The sequence below is a fragment of the Atractosteus spatula genome, chromosome 5 (genome assembly GCF_055471065.1).
Source record: "Atractosteus spatula isolate fAtrSpa1 chromosome 5, fAtrSpa1.hap1, whole genome shotgun sequence".
Taxonomy (NCBI): Eukaryota; Metazoa; Chordata; class Actinopteri; order Semionotiformes; family Lepisosteidae; genus Atractosteus; species Atractosteus spatula.
The window spans coordinates 62304834-62324059 of NC_142710.1; the positions used below are offsets into that span (position 1 = coordinate 62304834).

Sequence of the window (19226 nt, forward strand, 5' to 3'; positions counted from 1 at the left end):
AATATTATTAATATGACCATATCACACTGTAAATTGGGTAGCCCTCTTAAAAAAAAAAGGTGGTGAAATATTCTTTGCGAGTTAACAAACATTCATAAACCATCCAGCAAATATGTCTTAAAGCTTGTTTTCCCCCTCAGTTTATTTCAGTACAAATGCACAGAACATGTTCAATTAATCTCCAAATACATAAGGGAAAAGGATCACCCATTTTAAAACACATAAGCCTAACATCTTAGATTTGTTACAAAGCCAAAATTCTCCATCCTTACAAGTACATTTTCATCCAGCTAATTTATCAGTTACCGTTGCAAACTAGAATGATTTAACATTGAAAACCCACCTTTTTCTATTAATTGAAAAACAATGACCCTGTAACCTTGATGTAACCCATCCATCTGAAATTTAGTATACAACCGTCTACAATAAAAACATTAAATGTTGAACTTACTTAAATTACTGGTAATTTACCCTTTCTTCCCTTTATTACATCTTTATGAAATAACCTTTCGGCACTGTTGCATGAGTTTTTTTTATGGCTACAAGATATCCTTGACAGAATAAAATTGTTTATAAATACTTTAATATAAAAAGTTACCCTAAAACCTTACACTTTTAAGCCAGCAGTTTCTTATGGATACCTTCACAGATATCACTGATCACAGGTGTAAAATGAGAAATCTGCTTTGCAATCATTCTTTACTGCTATTCAGTACCAATCTTTTCAATTACATTAATGGCCGAAAATGCTATCTTAAGCATAACATAAAAGGAAAAAGAAGAGATACTCCTTTTTAGCCCCCAAGGTTTGAATAAAACCAGGAGCCTGCTTAAGCTTGGTTGATTCTCAGGATATTATCTGTGAAGAATATGAAATACCTTGAAAAATGACTACTGTAAAAATAGTTGCTGTATTGGAAAAATAGTGACGGATATCAAAATACTGTAAAAAGGCAAAACAATTAGTTACAATTTGCCTTCACATCCAAATGTAATGTGAGAATTCAATATGAATCATAATTTTCAAACTGTGCAAGAGTGCAAACCATTGCAAAGGCTGCAGAGTCCTTTTCGGTTTTGTTTTTGCTGGGAAAGTATTAAATGCTTATAAGGTGCACATGTAGAGACATTGCATCATCCCAATTTTATAACTTTCAGAACTCTTACATGCAGTTGGCCCAGGAAGATGCATGTCTTTAACACATATTCATGATTTTTACTCTCCATTGTCTAACCTGACCCATACACACTCTGAAAAAGATTTCACTGCTACACTAGAAAAGGTGCACAATTCTGCCAGTGTGGCAGAGATATTCAGCTGACGGAGAGATCTCCAAGCCTGGTCCCAAGCAGCTGGTTATATAGGTAACCATTTTTTACATAAATTCCTGAACACATGAACAGTTTGTGATCAGTTAAGCATATGAATAAAATCTCAGCTGTCAAGGGCATGAATTCCTAGTAACTTACATGTGTTCACAATATTTTGAAATAAATGACTTATAAGACTAACTGCATGAGGTCACTCCAGGACCAGGACAGGAGACCCACACCTCACAATCTCTGAACTCCACTGAATAATAAATCTACCTGTTGGGTGTCAAACTATGCATATTCTTTCTAGGAGTAAAGACACTGAGTTTTGAATTAGGGTTTAGGATACTCACCGCTGATATTTTAAAGTCTAAACTCATTCCTTTCAACAATCTAGCAAAGTGTTTCAACTATTTAGCACAAACATCTCCAGAATGTTGATGCTTATGACCATTGTAAGAAAGCAATATTTTAAAAATCTATTCAGACAGTTTCCACAATGTCACAGCCAGAAACTAAAGTCTCACTGCTTTTCTTACAAAACCTCAAATGAACTGACCAAGACATGGGGAAGATCTTACTGATGTTTCCTCTGTATACCCAATGTATCCCCATTATCAAGGCATCACTGAGCTCTTCTTAAAACATATACAGTACAAAAGACAACCTGAGGAGTAGGTATAGACATTACAAGGCAAAAGCTACTGTAAATTGCAGAGGTCATCCTGAAAAAGCACTTGTTTTTTTTAATTATCCATGGTGATATTAAATGTTTATGACAATGTGATAATCATGCAAGAACACATAATACTTTCAAAATGCCACTGTGCAATTGCATTTTTCTGACTCAGTGATAAGTGACCCTACCTGGACCAAAGGTCCAGTCTTCAGAAGTCATTCGAATTCTTTTTTAGTCAACCTCAGGATGCTTGTATACTGCCAAGAACAACATGGAGACAACACACGCTGTTCTCACACCTCCGACAGGTCTTGTGATTTCCTCCATTACATTCAGAAAGCATAGTGATGACATTCTAAAAATGTCACCATTTTTAATACCCAAATAATCTGAATACCTCAAATGAGCGCTAAACTAGAATAAAATAAGAGTCCTTACCATTTCACTCTGTCCCAATTCCAAATAAATGAGACTTAAAAAGTTCAATGTTAAGGTTGCTATATCTGTCTAGTAAATATGCATTTGTATTAGGACTTTATAAATGCTTTTCTTTACATAACACTTATCATCATAAAAATTTCTGCAGAAAATAAGGTTTCAAAAGTAACTGATTCTTCATTTCTCCCACTCACTTTAAGATTCTATATTAAATTGTATATAAAAGAATAAAGTTTCCTAACTTACTATTCTGGTTCTTCATCAGACGAAACAGCAATGGGGGAGGGGAGAGAGCTTCAGCAGCTCTGTTACTAGGCTTAAGACTTCGGCAATCCACCAATTAGGAATGAGCCTGACATCATGAAAATGCTGTGATCTCCCGACAGCTGGGGCAGAGATGAACTGACCTATAGTATCCAAAAGATTTACACTGCTAACAGCCTACAGTTAAACCACCCTCATAGAACTGCACACTAGCAAGCAGGCCTGAAAGCTGAGATGACATTTCAGTCCTTCCAATTTTGAGTACAGCAACACTGCTTATAAGTGTTCAAGGCATTGCTCCCCCCCCCATTCCATTTTAACATGGAAACTGCTGTTGCTGGACAGGTCTGTATTCAGTTTGGCAAAAACTGAATTTAAAATCCATATCTTCATCCACTGGACTTTGAAAGGCACTCTGTATACAGTTTAAGAAATCCAGTTAAAAAACCCTCAAGCAACTAATATTTGGATTTTTATACAAAGAAGGAAAACAGGTTTCAGAAAACATCCACTGAGGTCCAAAATTACTATTAGCGTAAAGCAAAAAGTTAACTGAAACAAAAAGGGGCTCCTGCTTTGAGTGCTAAGCTAACAATTTAACACACCTAAAAGACACTGAATGGAACTACAGCTTTGGAATGAAATCAGTCTATAGCAGCTCATACTGGAGACCTGTCTCAGACCTTTTCAGCTGTTTCACTTTGGTTGTCTTTGCTTTTAAATTCCCTTGCCCCCTAATCCTAAAGCAGCAAATATACATGATAGAGTCCTATATTCATTAATTTACATCCTTTTGTTTTAGCTGGTGTGGCAGTTAAGACAAGGGTTCTAAGCTACATAATCAATTACATCACTCCAGATTTGGTCATCTTACCACTATGAACAAGAACAAAAAAAAATCAAGCACTTACTGCCAATACAGGGCCACAAAGCTTCAATGGCACTGTTTTTTCTTAAAGCAAGATTGCATCAGGAGCAGCATGTACTCTCAATGCATTATACTGACTCAATAGCATGTTCTCATTTCAAATATAAAGAACTCCAGTTTATTTGAATCCAGTGGAATGCATCTTCAGTTCCTAAAAGTTAGATGTTCTGTATTATTTCACTAGTGACCTGAAGCACTTATTCGCACTACTTACTCACCGAATTGATCGGTTCAAACACATTCCTAGGTCTCATGAAGCTGTATATTGAAAACTACTGTAGCTCTAAAAAAAAACTGTTCCAAAGCTGCAGTTATGCTTAAAGAAAGCAATAAATCTTATGGAAATACGGTTTCCTAACTGTACACACTGCATCCAGTCCAATAAACACAGCTCATTTCAAAGAAAAAATGAATGCTTTTACCCCCACCTCCGAGTTCTCCGGATAATCGCCATAGCATCGGCGGTTTAAAAAAAAACTTAAGTAAAAAAAAGTCAAACATTTGGTCTCCGAAAAAGATGGAAAAAGTCAGTAGTCATGTGAAAAACACAACTCAGTCCTTCACAAGGATAAAAAGACAATGCTGACTATGAACAGTCTGTCACAGGTCTTTAACCAGGATGTAGGGTCACATTTCCATAGCAGATAACTGTTACCCTTAGTCTGTAATGATAACATTTTCCAGCTTGTAAAATGAAGGGATAGTGTAAATTGGTCCATCCTGGAGGTTTATTGCCATTTAAAAATCTCAGCTGCTTATTTGGTCCTTTTAATAGAATCTAATGCATCATAGAAAATGCTTTTGAAATATGGCCCTTTATATTGCAAACAATGGTAGCAGATTCAAAGACGGCAGTGTCGCAGAAAACAATTACAAGTGGTAGACAAGCAGCTCTTCAAGTTGCCAGTAGGGCAAGAGAATGATGATGGAAAGTTTAGACGCGTTTCCTATTGCTGCAGTTCCGTTTTCCCTGTGGAACTGTTCTACATGTGTTTGCCTGAGAGGAATGACATGGTCCCGCCTGAAAAGGGAAGCTTTGATTTCTTCTGGTGCCCAGAAGTGGAAATGAAATCGCTTCAAGTCTTATTCCAAAGCAGTTTAGCTCAGCTTAAGGAAAAAAAAACAAAAACAAACCCAAGTGACAAAACTTCCACTTTTGAAATCAGCTGGTCCCTGGTGATGAACACAAAAGAAAGATGGAATATTGCACAAGTTACTGGTACTGCCACTCAGATCAGGAGAAAAAGAAAAACACACCAGACTGACCATCAACAGCCACAGCTCCAACTTTCATTCACATCTTTGCTGTTCAGTTTGAAGCTATCTGGCACAGTCTCACTGAACACAGGCCCACCGTGCCTCAGCATGAGTTCTGTGGCCATTTTAGTGAAGGCCTCTTCTACATTGCGGGAATCTTTAGCCGACGTTTCTATAGCATCGACAAGGTCCAGCCTGCTGACCAGGGCTTGGGCATCTTCAAATGGAACCTCTCGCATGTCAGTCAAGTCTGACTTATTACCTGGTAAAAAGCAGCAAACTGGTGTTAACACTTCACATAGACAAGGTCCTTTACATTAATGCAGATTATATCATACAGATACTTCCTGATTTACAGCAGCAATTCTAAGCACAGACATCTCAACTTACATAAGTCTTCAAAGGGCTGGGTCTTTACAAGTTTTCCCAAGTAGTATACAGCCCCATTAAGTGAACTATCGATTAAAATAAAGCTGCCAAGAGATCAGGCTGGACTTGAAAACCAGAAGCCCTGCAAAAACGTAGAGGCTATTATATCAGTGGTCTACGACATCTTCTATATCCAATTTAACCAGGTCCTATTTACTACTATTTCTGGGTCTTTCATCATTTGTGTCCTCGCCAAAACACAGAGGTCTGCAGGACCAGGAGTGAGGATTACTGATCTATATGCTCCCGCCTTTCTTTCTGCCTAGGAACAATACTCACCAATCAGGAGCTGAACAATACTGGAGCCGGCGTATTTCTTCACATCCTCTATCCACCTTGGCACTGAAGTGAACGAGCCCCTCTTGCTGATGTCGTAGGCAATGACGGCTCCGTTAGCACTGCGGTAGTAACTCTGTGTGATGGTGCGGAATCGCTCCTGGCCAGCTGTGTCCCATATCTGCAGCTGAAGGGCAAAGAGCCACTTGAAAACAACGGCTGCAGAAATAATCCTCCATCTGAAATCCTCATCAGCACGAAGATGGTAGAGGAGTGTACAAAAGGCTGGCATCCATCACTACAAAATGAGTTACTCCATACTCCTATTCAGACCCCTTGCAAGCTGTAAGGACTCCTAGCTAGTGGCCTTTCATTAATGGTCCACTGTGTTTGGCTGCAAAGTGTTGCCTGGCAACAAATTGCTGTCCGCAAACACCCCAGGCAGTGAGGGACAACGCCCTTATTCCAGGCTTTAACCTACTGACTGCACAAAGGCATTGGTTTCTTGATAAACACAGAAAAGAACAAATATATCCCACTTCTGTTTCTTGAAATTCACAAGACTAGACATTCAACGGGTGAAACCTCCTCATAATCTCTGCGTGACCAAGTCTCGCACTAATGAGGGCATTTAATGCTTCTGTAACAGATCAAATCCCCGGACAATATCAGGACAGCTGATCTAATCTAACTGATTAATCAAAAATACTGAATCGATTTCCAAGTCTTTTTTTTTCTAAAGTCATACATGCATAAACAGTGATGCTTCTTATTGCTTTGGTGACCATTGTGTGACTTTACAATTTCGGTGTTTGTACGGATGGGTTGTGAAAACGAGCGTTTTTATTTGTCCATTTTGTCTTTCAACCACACGCTGGTCTAGTTCCTCGTTTCAGTGTTCACTCCGTATCAACCATATCCTCAAAACCTTATATTGGGCATTGCACATTTGAAAACGAGACGCTGGTGTACCAGGTTCCGTCCATAGAAGGTCCAGTTTGACTTGCCCAGGAGATATGCAACAGATCGTTACTGTAAAAGTTAACGTTTTCAAATTTGTGTACGCGTCATCTTAAGCGCACGTCTGCAAACAGGGTTTTAAATGACCATTTGTGTGACAGTAGCCGAACCAGGATGTTCATTGCTATGCAGTTACATCATGGCTCCAGGAAACCTGTTGTTAAACCGATGAACAGTCACACCGTTGTGTCACATTTCCTTATTTTACCAAATCCGAAGTGAGATCGACCAGCCACGCGTGAGCCGATTCACAACCGTGTGGGGAAACAAATTGTTGCACAAATTGAGAGAGATGGGATAAATGACCTTAAAAATAATACAAAATAATGAATTCCTAAAAAGAACGTTATAACATAACAACAGATGTGTGAAACTACTGAGCGAATACATTAGCATGACAGCAAAAAAAAAAGACTTATGCAATCAGGCAGGAATGACTTCGCGAATATACTGTAGAGAATACAAATATACTGTAAGGTCTTTTTACGTCATTAACTTGGAGAACTGCATAGTTTAATCGACTTAAAAGCTCAGAATGGGGGCATAAACTGCAAGGCGATTAAAGTTCATGGGTCTTCCTTTTGTAAAAGAACCTGTAGCCACAACGAACCAAGAACGTCACGATAATGGATCGAAATAAACATTTTCTTTAAAAAAAAAACATGTGTGCAATCATGGTATAAGGATCTTTCTGGCGAATATTGTGGATTAAGTGTAAGATTAATTACTTTTCATGCGTTCTCTCTGCTAATTATTATTATAAGGTCGTATTCGTAGTGGTTGAAAAGTGCGACGACTGCATTAACTGTTCACATGACTCATCAGTTCAAAGCGGCGGTTGCACAAACCAACGGTGTGTTATCAAAGTAACTGCAGTCTTCAGAGAATGGAAGAATTTACTACCTACTACTACATAATTACTGCGCACCTGCTGAAGCTGTATTTTTTTTGTGCCTGTAACAAGGTACCAAGAAATGCTCGTTGCTGCTTCCGAAAAAAAATAGCATCTTCACAAAAGTGGACGTTTGATACCGTTTACGACGATCGACATTTTGAAAGGCAGCCTGGAAAAGCAGATGGCTAAGACGCGACGTTTTTTAAACGCTGCTCACTTGCGAGCGTTAATACTGTACCTTGACACGTTTCCCTTGAATATCCATCGTTTTCATGGTGAAATCCACGCCAATGGTATTGCCCTGTCTTTCCACAAATATCCCCGTCTTGAAACGCTGAACTACACAGGTTTTGCCCACGCCGGCATCTCCGATCAAAACTATTTTGAACAGAAAATCGTAGGAATCGTCAGAATCCGCTACTGACATCTTTTCTACGGCAATGAATTTGATCGGGTGCAACAGTTACATGTAATGCACCGTAGCCTGCACTGGTTTCGGGTGATGAAAAAGTTTGCAATCAGAAACTGCTGAAACTGACGTGGATATTTTTGCACCTACGGAACTGCCAACGCGGAAGGGACAAGTGGAATCCAACCCCTTTAAACATCAGTCTCTTGTTACTGTTTAGAAACATGGGGTCCTTTTTTTAGGTGTCCCTGCAACATGCCTGATCCTTTTTTTACATTGAAATGATAGGGCGGATGCTGAAGGCTGCCCCACAATCACCGTGAGGACCCCATTTCCGTTGTAGTTGCGGTTTGTTATCAAGATTAGATTTTTTTTCGATATTGTATTGAACGTCACAAAAATGCAAACAGGTTAAAGGAGAAAGGATGTCCAAAAAAATAAGATAAATGACCAAAAAACACAAAACAATACGCTGCCAGAGGCACTTAAAAATCAGGACACAATAAGTTAATTTTGTAGATACATCAGTTGTGTTTATTGGCTTATTTGACATGTTTTTGATGGAGTTTAAGTAACATTGCATTTCCCATCTTATAAGCATGAGGAAGGAGGAAGTAACACTTTGGTAGGACTAATTTGTTGCATGTATATGATATTTACCCAGTGATGCTAACAGATAGATTAATGATAAATGACGTCTTTCAATATTACATTTTGTAAAGTATAACATAATGTAAGCATTTCATTGCACTTGTGCATATGACAACTAAACAAAACTGAGATTATGATATCAAACTCCTTAAATCTAACATTCACATTAAAATGCTTAAATATAAAGTTTTGCAAGTCTATCCAAGTCTATTTTATATACATGTGACAAATAAATGTCTGAAGAGATTATTTTCCAGCCTTACAGAATAAAACGTAAATCGTTTTGTCCATATTTGAATCTCGAAAGTGTCAGTTTAACAGGATGAAACCCACGAACAATTTTAAATTGTTAGTTATTTTCTAACCTTGTTAATAGGTCAGTACATGTCAAGGACAAACCTGTGTCCAGATCATATTTTCAAATATTGCATTCCAAAAGGTATAAATATATTTGGTATCTACAGCAGCCATATCACCCTGCAACTCACAACTGGTAACCCACTGAAGCTAAGTAGGTGTGAGCCTGGTCAGTACCTGGATGAGAGACCTCCTGGGAAAAACTAAGGTTGCTGCTGGAAGAGATGTTAGTGGGGCCAGCAGGGGGCGCTCACCCTGTGTGGGTCCTAATGCCCCAGTATAGTGACGGGGACACTATACTGTAAACAGGCGGATGAGATGTAAAACCGAGGTCCTGACTCTCTGTGGTCATTAAAAATCCCAGGGCATTTCTCGAAAAGAGTAGGGGTGTAACCCTGGCGTCCTGGCCAAATTTCCCATTGGCCCTTACCAATCATGGCCTCCTAATAATCCCCCTCTATGAATTGGCTTCTTTACTCTGCTCTCCTCCCCACTAATAGCTGATGTGTGGGGAGCATTCTGGGGCACTATGGCCCAGGTGGATGCTGCACATTGGTGGTGGTGGAGGGGAGTCCCCATTACCTGTAAAGCGCTTTGAGTGGAGTGTCCAGAAAAGCGCTATATAAGTGTAAGCAATTATTATTATTATTATCACAATATTAAATTTGCACAACAAGGACCCCAGTTTTACTGCGTTTCGACCTTTGGACTGGACGCCAGTCTATCGCAGGATGTACAGTACACAAACACAAGCACAAATAGTGAGATTTGGAGAGACGTTGTCCCGATGTCTGCTTTGTTTGTATTTTATGTCGAAGTCAAAACGCTTTTATATGCTTTCTACTAGAAAATATTATCATGCCTGATCACACGACATGTAAAGACGTTAGTTTGTTTCGTGATTATTTTTATATATTAATAATTTTAATTTGGAAAAATATATTATTTTATCTTTGGTGAACTTTTAGCAGAATCGGCTTGTGGGAAGATTAAGCAGAGGCCCATAGAAAAGATTCTCTTCGCTTAAGGTTACAAAGTAAACGGAAAGCGAAGAGCATTGTAATTCCTCCACGCCAGAAGGGGGCGATACTAAGTCACCCTGAAGATAGAGGGGGCAGTTTCAACGGAAAAGGAAGGGAGCGCCAAATTCAAAAGCTGCGAACGTCTTACACTCATATTCAGGTAAAGAAATGTGTTATTTACAGAAAATTGATTTGTTTTATGAAAATAAAGTTGATAAAAAAATAAGGTGCGCAGTTTTAGATTGCGATGTCATTTCTGGGTGTCTAGTTTAACTTCGCTTTTGGTATATGTACTGCCTTTGTTTATATCCGTTTTGTCTGTGTCTTTAGCATGAAGCGAAATTGCTGTACAGCCTAAAAACACTTTCTCCCTAGTTTGTGTTTATGTGAATCTCTTGGGTAGCGGTTTTCTTAGAGATCACTATAAAGTACAAACTATTACTGATACAATTGAAATTTAGATAAGGTTGAATTTTAGAACACGCTGCAACCAGCTGAGCACATTGGGTGTTTTCTGTAGTTTAGTATAATTTAGTTGTGAGAATTATTATTTTTACTGAGCCATATGCCCAAGTAAATATTTTATTTGTAAGAGGTATCGCGAGTTTTGTTTTCGAAAACACAAGAAAGAAAGTTTATCCTTCTGAAGACTTTTTTTTTATGTACGAAGACCTGTACATACTGTGCTAAAATTACCCCACTAATTCAAATTCGAGCTTCTGAAAACAGTATTTACCTTTACTCGATATATTTTACGCACTTGCAATTTACGATAACACTGTCTTAAAACATACAGCAGTTGAAGATTAAAAAGGCTGTCCATCTTGTGTTAATTTACTATTCAGTTTTTGAACATTTTGCTCTTCACAATCCAACACGTCCAAATTTATGTTCGTCAGTTAGGCTATGGTTAGTTTTTTATTTACTCTAAAGCGATTAGTCGTAATGGAAGTTTGCAAATATTGTAACGAGTATGGTTAGCAGTAGGAAATCGAAACATTTTATCCTTTGAAGGTCAGAACGCTTTGATCACTACCATCCTAGATAATGGGACGACTGAAATATTATTTTCTTCTAAGAATTCAACAGTTCTGAAACCTTCCACATCATATGTATGCTCCTGTTTGTCATCTCATTTTTATTACAAATTTTATTTGTTATTTTATTCTCGCAGGAAAATGGAGGCACATACTTTTCCTGTTTATAAAGTTGATGCAATTGTGCAGTTTCTACGGAACAATGTTTCTGATGAAAATCTGACAAAAAGTGACATTGCACCAAACCCAAAGGTATGTAAAAAGTTTATTCAGTACTTACTTACCTGTTAGTAAAACATTTTAGTACCTTTTTTGTTTGTAAAATGCAACTGGGCAAATCAGAGGTTAGACATTTTTTTGTTGCTTGTGAGTGTTGAACGTTTTGGCTGCAGTTAATCTGTTTATGTTTTCATCCAGCCCGATACCATTCAGAGACTTTACATGAAAATTCTGCATCAGGTGTTTGGCTTTAGGCCTGAATGTCACAGCATGGTAAGTAGGTTTTCAACACCATTCATAGAATGAATAATGTTACTAGGTTATAAAAATAGGTATACAGTATGTATTTTACACTAATTCTTTCATAAGTGTGGGCTCTCATTTTTATCATGCAAGATTTTCTCTTTTACAGATGCCTATAAATGAAAACGTACAGTACTCTGCAATACTGGAGGGGGTGACACCTGTTTTGAGTGTCTACATTTGCATGTAAGTCTTTGGATTGCTACCTTTGTCTATTGCTGAATAATTGCTAAGCAATCAACATGAAGAGTCAACAATCAAATTTCATGTAAGATGAGCAAGTCATATGTCTGATTGAAGTACTTGAACATGGTGACTTTTTCAGTGTACAAATAACAGCAGTTGTCACTTGATTGACTGAAAATGTTTTTAATTTTATTCCACTTTCTAAATTGATTTCAAATTTTAAGAGATGCATGTTAAACTGAATTAATAGAATAAGTAATTAAGATCTTTAGTGAATATTCTCTTTTCATCATAGAGTCAAGAAATAATTCAGCTTACCTCGTATAAGTAACACTTAATGAGGCTTATTAACACTCCAATTCATAACCCCAGGTGTCAGTTTTTACCAATGTGCCACATCTATGACTTCCAGCTGAACGACATTCTCAGTCCAAGTAAGTAATGAACATTAAGCGATTTAATTGACTAAACTTTCTTTCTGCTTATAGCTGTGCTCAATTCAGCTGTAATTGAGCAGGCATATACAGAATTTCTTTTTACATGAGTTGCTCATATAATTTATTTTCATCTTGTGATGTGCTATTATACCTGTTTAACGATGAGATCAAGATTTAGGGTAAGTGACATCAATCACTGCCTTTTAGGTGTGTAATTCAATGTGTCTGATGTTAGTACTCTGCCTTCAAAGGTTGTTTTGAGTATAAGGTACAGCAAAAAGTATTATCTAACATCTTTAATAACTTAGACTTCTGTTAGATGTCTGTATATTATTCAGTTTGCTGAAGTTGCCTATTGATACAACAATCCAACATCTCTAAAGCTTTTAGAAACTTGAGTTTTTGCACGTTTTGCCTCATTGAAGGAATTGCATTTAAAATAGCAAATATTAATGAATGTCTAAGTAAGGAATGGGAAATATTTCTACGTGCTGAAAGTGTGTATTTGTTTCATCATCATTCTTAATAGTATTTGTTTGACAAGTATCTCTGTATAATGTTTGCGTAAGGTGTATGTAAGTTGTACAGCTGGTTGAGAAATTTCATGCCATCCACAGTTTTACTTGTCCAGGGATGCCTGATCTTGTATCTAGTGTGACTTGATTTTGCAGAAGTAAAACGAACCATCTATATTCTGAGTGGGATTATGAACTTTCTTCACTTCCGAAACCTACGGCAAGGAATGCTTGCAGAGACCCAGCAGACCTATGTGAGTGTGACTAAAAAATATTAACTTTACATTACTGGTGAGAAAGGGTGTGGGGTTTTGTTGTTTCAGTTTATAAACATAACTAATCTTTGACCTTAGGTCTTTGAATAACTGACATTTCCATGATGTCATGGTGCTGAATGTTTTGCTTGTGTGTTTAAATACTATACCCAATATTAATCAAGGAGACTTCCAGAAACTTTTAGAATCATTGTGAAACTGCTTGATAACTAGATAGAAGATTTTACTTTTATTTTTCAGAAATTTTTTGGTTGTACATATACCTGAAGTGTATTTAGAACAACATGCCATTATTTTGGTCATAATTCTGTAATATCCACTACAGGAAGTCGTATTTTTTGTTGCATTATGATAAGGGCATGGGTACATTTGGAGCTAACATGTATCACATGAAAACCTCCAATGATATTTTGTTTTTCAGAAACCTGTTATGGATAAATTGCAGACCCTTACTCAAGAAATAAACGAAGCAGAAAAGAAAATTCAGGAGCTCTCGTATGTGTTGAAATCACTTTTGTTCTCATAGTTTATATGTGTAGTAAATTTGTTTTACTTCCAATGTGACCAGTGGCTCTCTGATTGTTACAGGACGATTCCACCTGAGCAGAAGGCTCAATATGAAGAGCTGTCTGCTGCCCTCTCTGACCTTCAGAACCATATGGACCATGAAGTGCAGGAAGTGGTTAGTTGCAGAGTAACTTTTAAACAAGCTATTGTTTAACATTGCATTTAAATTTCCACAACATACTTAAAAATAAAACTTTCCATAAAATTAAGTTTCAGCCTATTTCATTATAATTTGCAAATGACACTTCTAATAAAATTAGTTATGCTTTGTTTTAAATATCCAAATTTAAATTAACTCAGAAGGCTATTGGGCAGCAGTGTGAAACAGTGGCTATGGTATTACGCTTTTAATTGGAAGGATGTGGGCTCAAGCACAATTGCTTTGGTACCCTTTAGCAAAGTACTTCGTCCATAATTGTTTCAGTAAAGCACTAAGCTGTATAAACGATTGCAAATATAAGTGTATTCATTTATAATTGCTTTTGAATAAAATATGAACCAGATAAATGACAAATTTTCACCACTTAGCAATGAAGGCTTGGGTATACATTTACCCGTAAAAAACTGTACCCTTTTTTTAAAATCTTCAGAAGAAATTAGGTTTAGATTATTTTTTGTGTAATTTGAGAACGATAATTACCTTACCACGCAGTGCTTACAAATATTTTCTGTTTACAAATCTCTGTTCTTCCTAAATTTAGTCTGCTGTAAACTCGCAAATTGCAGAATTGAAAGCCGACCATGCAGAAAGGTCTCAAAAACTGGTAAGTACCATTTGGCTCATTCATTAGAAAGATTGTTTTATAACTTGGATAGTTTGGATAAGAATAACATATGCTGCAAGAATAAGGCTGATACCTGACAATGATACTAAAAAACCTAGTATGTAATGTTACTGATTTAGTATGCCTGAATATTTTTCTCAGAATGTCTTTAGCAAATAGCTGAAAAAATCAAATAAGTCTTTTAAAGTGGAATTGCAACACTTTTTTACACATTGTTAACAGGCAGGCTTGTAAATCTCTTTTAATTCAGTAAAAATATTGCTCTCGACTTTAAAATGGTTTTACCAAACAAATACAATTTATTTAACTGTGCATGCAGGTCATGTTGGAATATTTCTGCGGTGGTATGTCTGTTGCGCAACCTGTACTAATTCGCTCGTACATCGCATCACATTAGTCATTGAAGTGACTGGTGAGCAGGAAGGGCTGCTTCACATCGCACTTCTTGCAAGCTCTCACTCTTGCCCATTTGCACAATGTGGCCACCATACAGTACTTTCACAAAGTTCACGATTGTGTGCTAAATTTGGAATTTGTACAATTTTATGATTTTTTTTTACCGGGACTTAATAACCAGTATGAGAAATTGGGACTGCAGTTCCCCTTTAAGTTAATTGTTTTGTCAGGCAGCATTTTGTTAATGCTGTAGTACAGTTCTGATGCTGTAACTATAATGCATGCTAGTCTTTTGATATAGGGGATGTGAAAGACTGGCCTTTTCTGATTCAGGGTGTAAATTTTGAACATTACACTGTAACAGAACAGGTGAAATGGGGGTAGTAGCATAGTAACAGGCAAAACTGGATAATTTTAAATGCTATAAAGTTATCAGAATCCAACTCTTAGCTGTATTGTTGATGCTGGTTGATGTTGTTGATGGAAAATGTCATAAAATGGGTGGATGAGATCCTGGCATTAATAAAATATTAACACCCAAATGAGCATGAAGGATCAACTGGCCTCCTCTCAACTGTAACCTGTGTTGTTCTGTTCTATTTTCCTGTGCAGAACCAGAAAAAAGTGCAGGTGGCAACATTGAAAGAAGACATTGCTAAACTGAAATCCCAGATTGTGGAATCTCCCGAGGAGATAAAAAATGAAAAGGAGAAGATGAAGGAGACTGTGAAAAACATTAAGAAATCTAAGGTATATTTTTAAACAGTTATTCTGCTTAATAATCCAAATTCCCTGAGGCAAGGTATTTAAGACAAGGTGTCTCTATTAAGTATTCAAAAGGTATAGTAGTATTCTTACTGAATTTATGTTTGTGATTTTAAAGAACAATTTAAGAAATTTAAGTTAAAGTTTCCCAAACTGCTTTTTACTCACATGTAGATTTTTACATGTACAGTATGTACTGTATTATAAGAATATAAATTAAAGATGTGTGTAGAAGTCGTGTCTCTTTTGCTTACAAAAGTGATTTTCCTCAAAGAGTCATTGAAAATATGAAGAATCTTGTACTGTAGTTTCTCTGTGTAGAGTATGTTTCACAATATGAATCTGAAGTTTCTGAATGAGTGAAAATCTTCTCTACAGGAAAAAGCAGATGTGCGATCTGTGGAACTGCAAATCAAAAACCAGACGTATAACCAGTACAAAGCAGACATCCAGAGTGTTTACAAACTGCTGCTGGATTTGCAGAGTGCAATGGACGAAATGTATAAACAACAGGAAGAGGTAGGTTCCCGAGTGTGAAAACTTGTGCATTGGCAGCAGTTCCTTTCATGGGTGTTTGATGCAGATTTTCAAAAAGCAGCAGCAAATGTTATTGAAGAGGTGCCTTATATTCCCTTGTTCACAATCTTCTAATCATAAAGCTTTGGTGTTTATATTTCACAGATTCACATTTTCGATAACTCGAATGAAAGGGCAAAAAAGGAACTGAAGAACCTGATTGCTGAGGAAAGCCAAATGAAGAGGGCGCTTCACATGAAGCAGGAAAAGATACACAAGCAACGGATCAAGAGGCAGAAGAAGCTGGAGATGAAGGATCAACATGTTCAGACCATATTTGGGTACGGAAGGTTTTACTGACACATATGCTTGTTGTGAGATGTGAGATATCAAATTACGTTGTGTTGTTAAATGTCCAGTGGTAATCAGTTAAGAACACTTGGCCCATTATAAATAATAACACCTTACAAAGAGTCCTTTGAAAACAGGGTTCAGGACAGGTTTGGTGTCAAACAGTCAAAGACTTTTATGGGACTTTTCAGGAATTCTTCACTTCTCTATTATATTTGTTCATCTTATCACTTACTATCAGAAGATTGGTCAGGTAACAACAGGTTTCAGGTACTTCTGGAAAATGTACTACATCTTACTATCTCCTAAACTATCTCCTAAACTATCTCCTAAACTATCTCCTGGCAACTCAGTATGAATTTATGGCAACTCAGTATTTGTGTTTCTTTGTCATTGGTTGTGAAATTCAGCCACACCTAGTTAGCATATCTAAAACACAGGGAAGCAATACCATTTACAATATTTGTATTTTGATCAGTTAGGTAATATTGAAATTCACCTTTCTTCCGGTGAAAGACAAAATTCCCATCATGTGGAAAAACATTTCTATATATACAATTTCTGTAAATAAGATGGTTTTATTTTTTTGGTTTTAATTGTTTAACTTTAACAGATTTTTTTCTTTTTTGTTTTTTTTTAATCTCAGTTAAATGGCTGAGTTTTTCAGATCTTGTAATGCATGTTACAGCATTTTCTTCTCTTTAAATGTGAAGACATGCTTAGCAATTTGTTCACTAAAATTGGTTGTCTTTGTGATACATTTTCATCTTTCAGTGAATACAACCAAGTCCATCAGAACAGAGAGGATATTCTGAACAAGATCCAAGAAATTAACAGCGAGACTCAACAATTAAAAGCTAAAATGGACTATTTGAAGGGATGTTGTGAGCAAGAGACTGACAAAGCACAGGTACGATTTTCCTCTGAACCCCTTTAGTGCACATTTGTTATAGAGATTAACATTCTATGAGAGGTACATTCCAAGCCTATATTTTAATTTTATTTGCTTTAATAAAACAAGGCATTATAAAACAGTGATTAACAGAATCTGTTATAGAAAAAGCTTAACTCTCAGGCAGGCAGGTTGTCATGCATATTCATTATTCAGATTCTGTAGAAAGGTAAATAACATTCTTTATGTCTTGTCTACTGAGTTCAGAGTTTTCTACAGTTTATTCTAGTTTAAACTGTCTTTGCAGGCCATGTATGACCATCTGGTGACAGCGCTGGATAATTTACACACCCGCATCATGGACCACGTTGAAGAGAAAAAGGGAGAAATGGAGAAAATGAAAGCATGTTTTTAAAAATGCTATCCTTAAAAAGCTTTGTATCTAAGCTGTACAGTAAAGTTATAAATGCTTCTGGTCATCAGAGGTATTTTTTTATTTTTTATTTTAGCATATTTTAGTTTTTGCTTAACGTTGGAAATGTTTGGACCAGAAATAGTTAATAGTTTTAATTACAGTAAAAATGAAATCTTTATCAGACCTTGACCTTTATCAGAGGGCTCTTATAAGATCCTTGTGATCTTTTTCAGTGCATGGGTTTAAGGAACTCAAGACTTTGTTTCCATTCCATTTCCATATGAGACTTTAAGAAAATGAAAAGGTATTTGCAAATAATGTTTCTGTTTTTGACTTTGAAAATACGTAGCTTAACTTGTATAGACTCTTGTCTGCTGACATTTATAATTCAGTTTCTCTGTGTCTGTAAAAGCTATTGTCTTGAAACATTGCTGGTATCTATCTGTAGATAAATACAGTATATCATTACATGAAAACTGAACTCCTGGCTCAAGTGTCATTTTTTCGTTTGTGTTTTTTTAGGAGGCCCCACCTGATTTTCAGGTTACAGATGAGCCTTTCCCCAAGATGACTCATCTCTTTAAACAAATTTAAAACAAACTTCATGTTCAACACTAATGCCTTCAAAGTTAATAATTTTGGGCTCTGAGCAAACAAGGAAGAAAGCTGGGGGAAATATTTGAAAAAAATCAAAATGTAAAATTTAGAAATGACTTTTTCTTTGAGTCAGAACACCCTATTTCAGGAACGGGCTGCCTGGAGAATCCAGTGCAGGGAGCTCCAGCACACAGAAACAGATGTGTGAGGCGAATGTTGGAAAACATTATTTACACAAGCTACAATCTGACAGTTCTGAGCAATAGTGGTATCGATCTTGAGAATGGTACTTATGGTACTGAATTGCGGTACTTATCTTGAGAATGGGCTATACAATGATTTTAGGCTTGTTTAAGTCCCTGAAGGTACTTTTTTTCTTACAACTATAGGCCTGTTTTTCCAAGCCTAGACGGGTGAAAATACATCAAACACGAATGCTTATAATGTGGCCTCTGTGATAGAAGATTGCAATTTAGGATGCAAGGCTTCTTTCATGTAATTAATAATTGCATTAACAACATCTAATAATTATTAACATTTAATAGCGATCTTTTCCCCAAATCGCACAGGATTACAAAGCATATTTACATATCGCAGGCCCATCCACCACTGAAGTGCAGCCCCATAATGCAGCAGATCAGGCAGAAAAGTGAGAAATTACTGGTTGAATTATGGAGGAACTCGGCAGACCAGCTTGTGCAAGCTCAGAGAGAGATTTAGTGTCATTAACATCAGTGCGTAAAGAAGGATATTTAATGACTAATTATTCAAAAACTCAGTTTAATGTCTCTTCAAAAGAAAGCAGTCTGTATAGCACAGTGTCACTGATTACTGTACTGGGGCACTAGTTTGGAACTCCTGGTCCATCACCGCTTATAGCAGCAGCCTAGATGACAGAGCTACTCATTAGGCCTAACCTTGATCTAATGGGATGAGACAGCAAGGTGAATTTATCTGCATGTGTACTTATTGGGTACTAATAGTAAACCAAACTCTTTTCTGCTTTTTGGCTTGCATATAACGTGTAAAAT

The 19226-nt window shown here is 36.8% G+C and overlaps 2 protein-coding genes across 2 annotated transcripts; one reads left to right on the top strand and one right to left on the bottom strand.

Moving 5' to 3' along the window:
• Positions 1–113: 113 nt before the first annotated feature.
• On the bottom strand, positions 114–8075 carry rab43 (RAB43, member RAS oncogene family). The gene is made up of 3 exons (XM_088916569.1): positions 7739–8075; positions 5589–5772; positions 114–5142 (listed from the first exon to the last, which is right to left on the bottom strand). The coding sequence occupies exons 1-3, from the start codon at positions 7925–7927 to the stop codon at positions 4892–4894; spliced, it is 624 nt and encodes a 207-aa protein (XP_088772695.1). The 5' UTR covers positions 7928–8075; the 3' UTR covers positions 114–4891.
• Positions 8076–11116: 3041 nt separating this feature from the next.
• On the top strand, positions 11117–18068 carry nuf2 (UF2 component of NDC80 kinetochore complex). The gene is made up of 13 exons (XM_088917250.1): positions 11117–11228; positions 11394–11468; positions 11608–11684; positions 12057–12118; positions 12793–12890; positions 13333–13406; positions 13500–13593; positions 14180–14242; positions 15272–15409; positions 15803–15943; positions 16106–16281; positions 17066–17201; positions 17491–18068. Exons 1-13 carry the CDS (start codon positions 11118–11120, stop codon positions 17596–17598), a joined length of 1353 nt encoding a protein of 450 aa, XP_088773376.1. The 5' UTR covers position 11117; the 3' UTR covers positions 17599–18068.
• The last annotated feature ends 1158 nt before the right edge of the window (positions 18069–19226 follow it).

What these genes read in the sequence shown, in the direction of transcription:
- nuf2 (XM_088917250.1), top strand. Translation starts at nt 11,118, where the DNA reads ATGGAGGCACATACTTTTCCTGTTTATAAAGTTGATGCAATTGTGCAG. An exon ending in TTGAGTGTCTACATTTGCAT is followed by an intron (nt 11,685 to 12,056) that starts GTAAGTCTTTGG and finishes TCATAACCCCAG; the next exon opens with GTGTCAGTTTTTACCAATGT. An exon ending in CATGTTCAGACCATATTTGG is followed by an intron (nt 16,282 to 17,065) that starts GTACGGAAGGTT and finishes TTCATCTTTCAG; the next exon opens with TGAATACAACCAAGTCCATC.
- rab43 (XM_088916569.1), bottom strand. Translation starts at nt 7,927, where the DNA reads ATGTCAGTAGCGGATTCTGACGATTCCTACGATTTTCTGTTCAAAATA. An exon ending in TTCAAGGGAAACGTGTCAAG is followed by an intron (nt 5,773 to 7,738) that starts GTACAGTATTAA and finishes TTTGCCCTTCAG; the next exon opens with CTGCAGATATGGGACACAGC. An exon ending in TATTGTTCAGCTCCTGATTG is followed by an intron (nt 5,143 to 5,588) that starts GTGAGTATTGTT and finishes GCTTTTTACCAG; the next exon opens with GTAATAAGTCAGACTTGACT.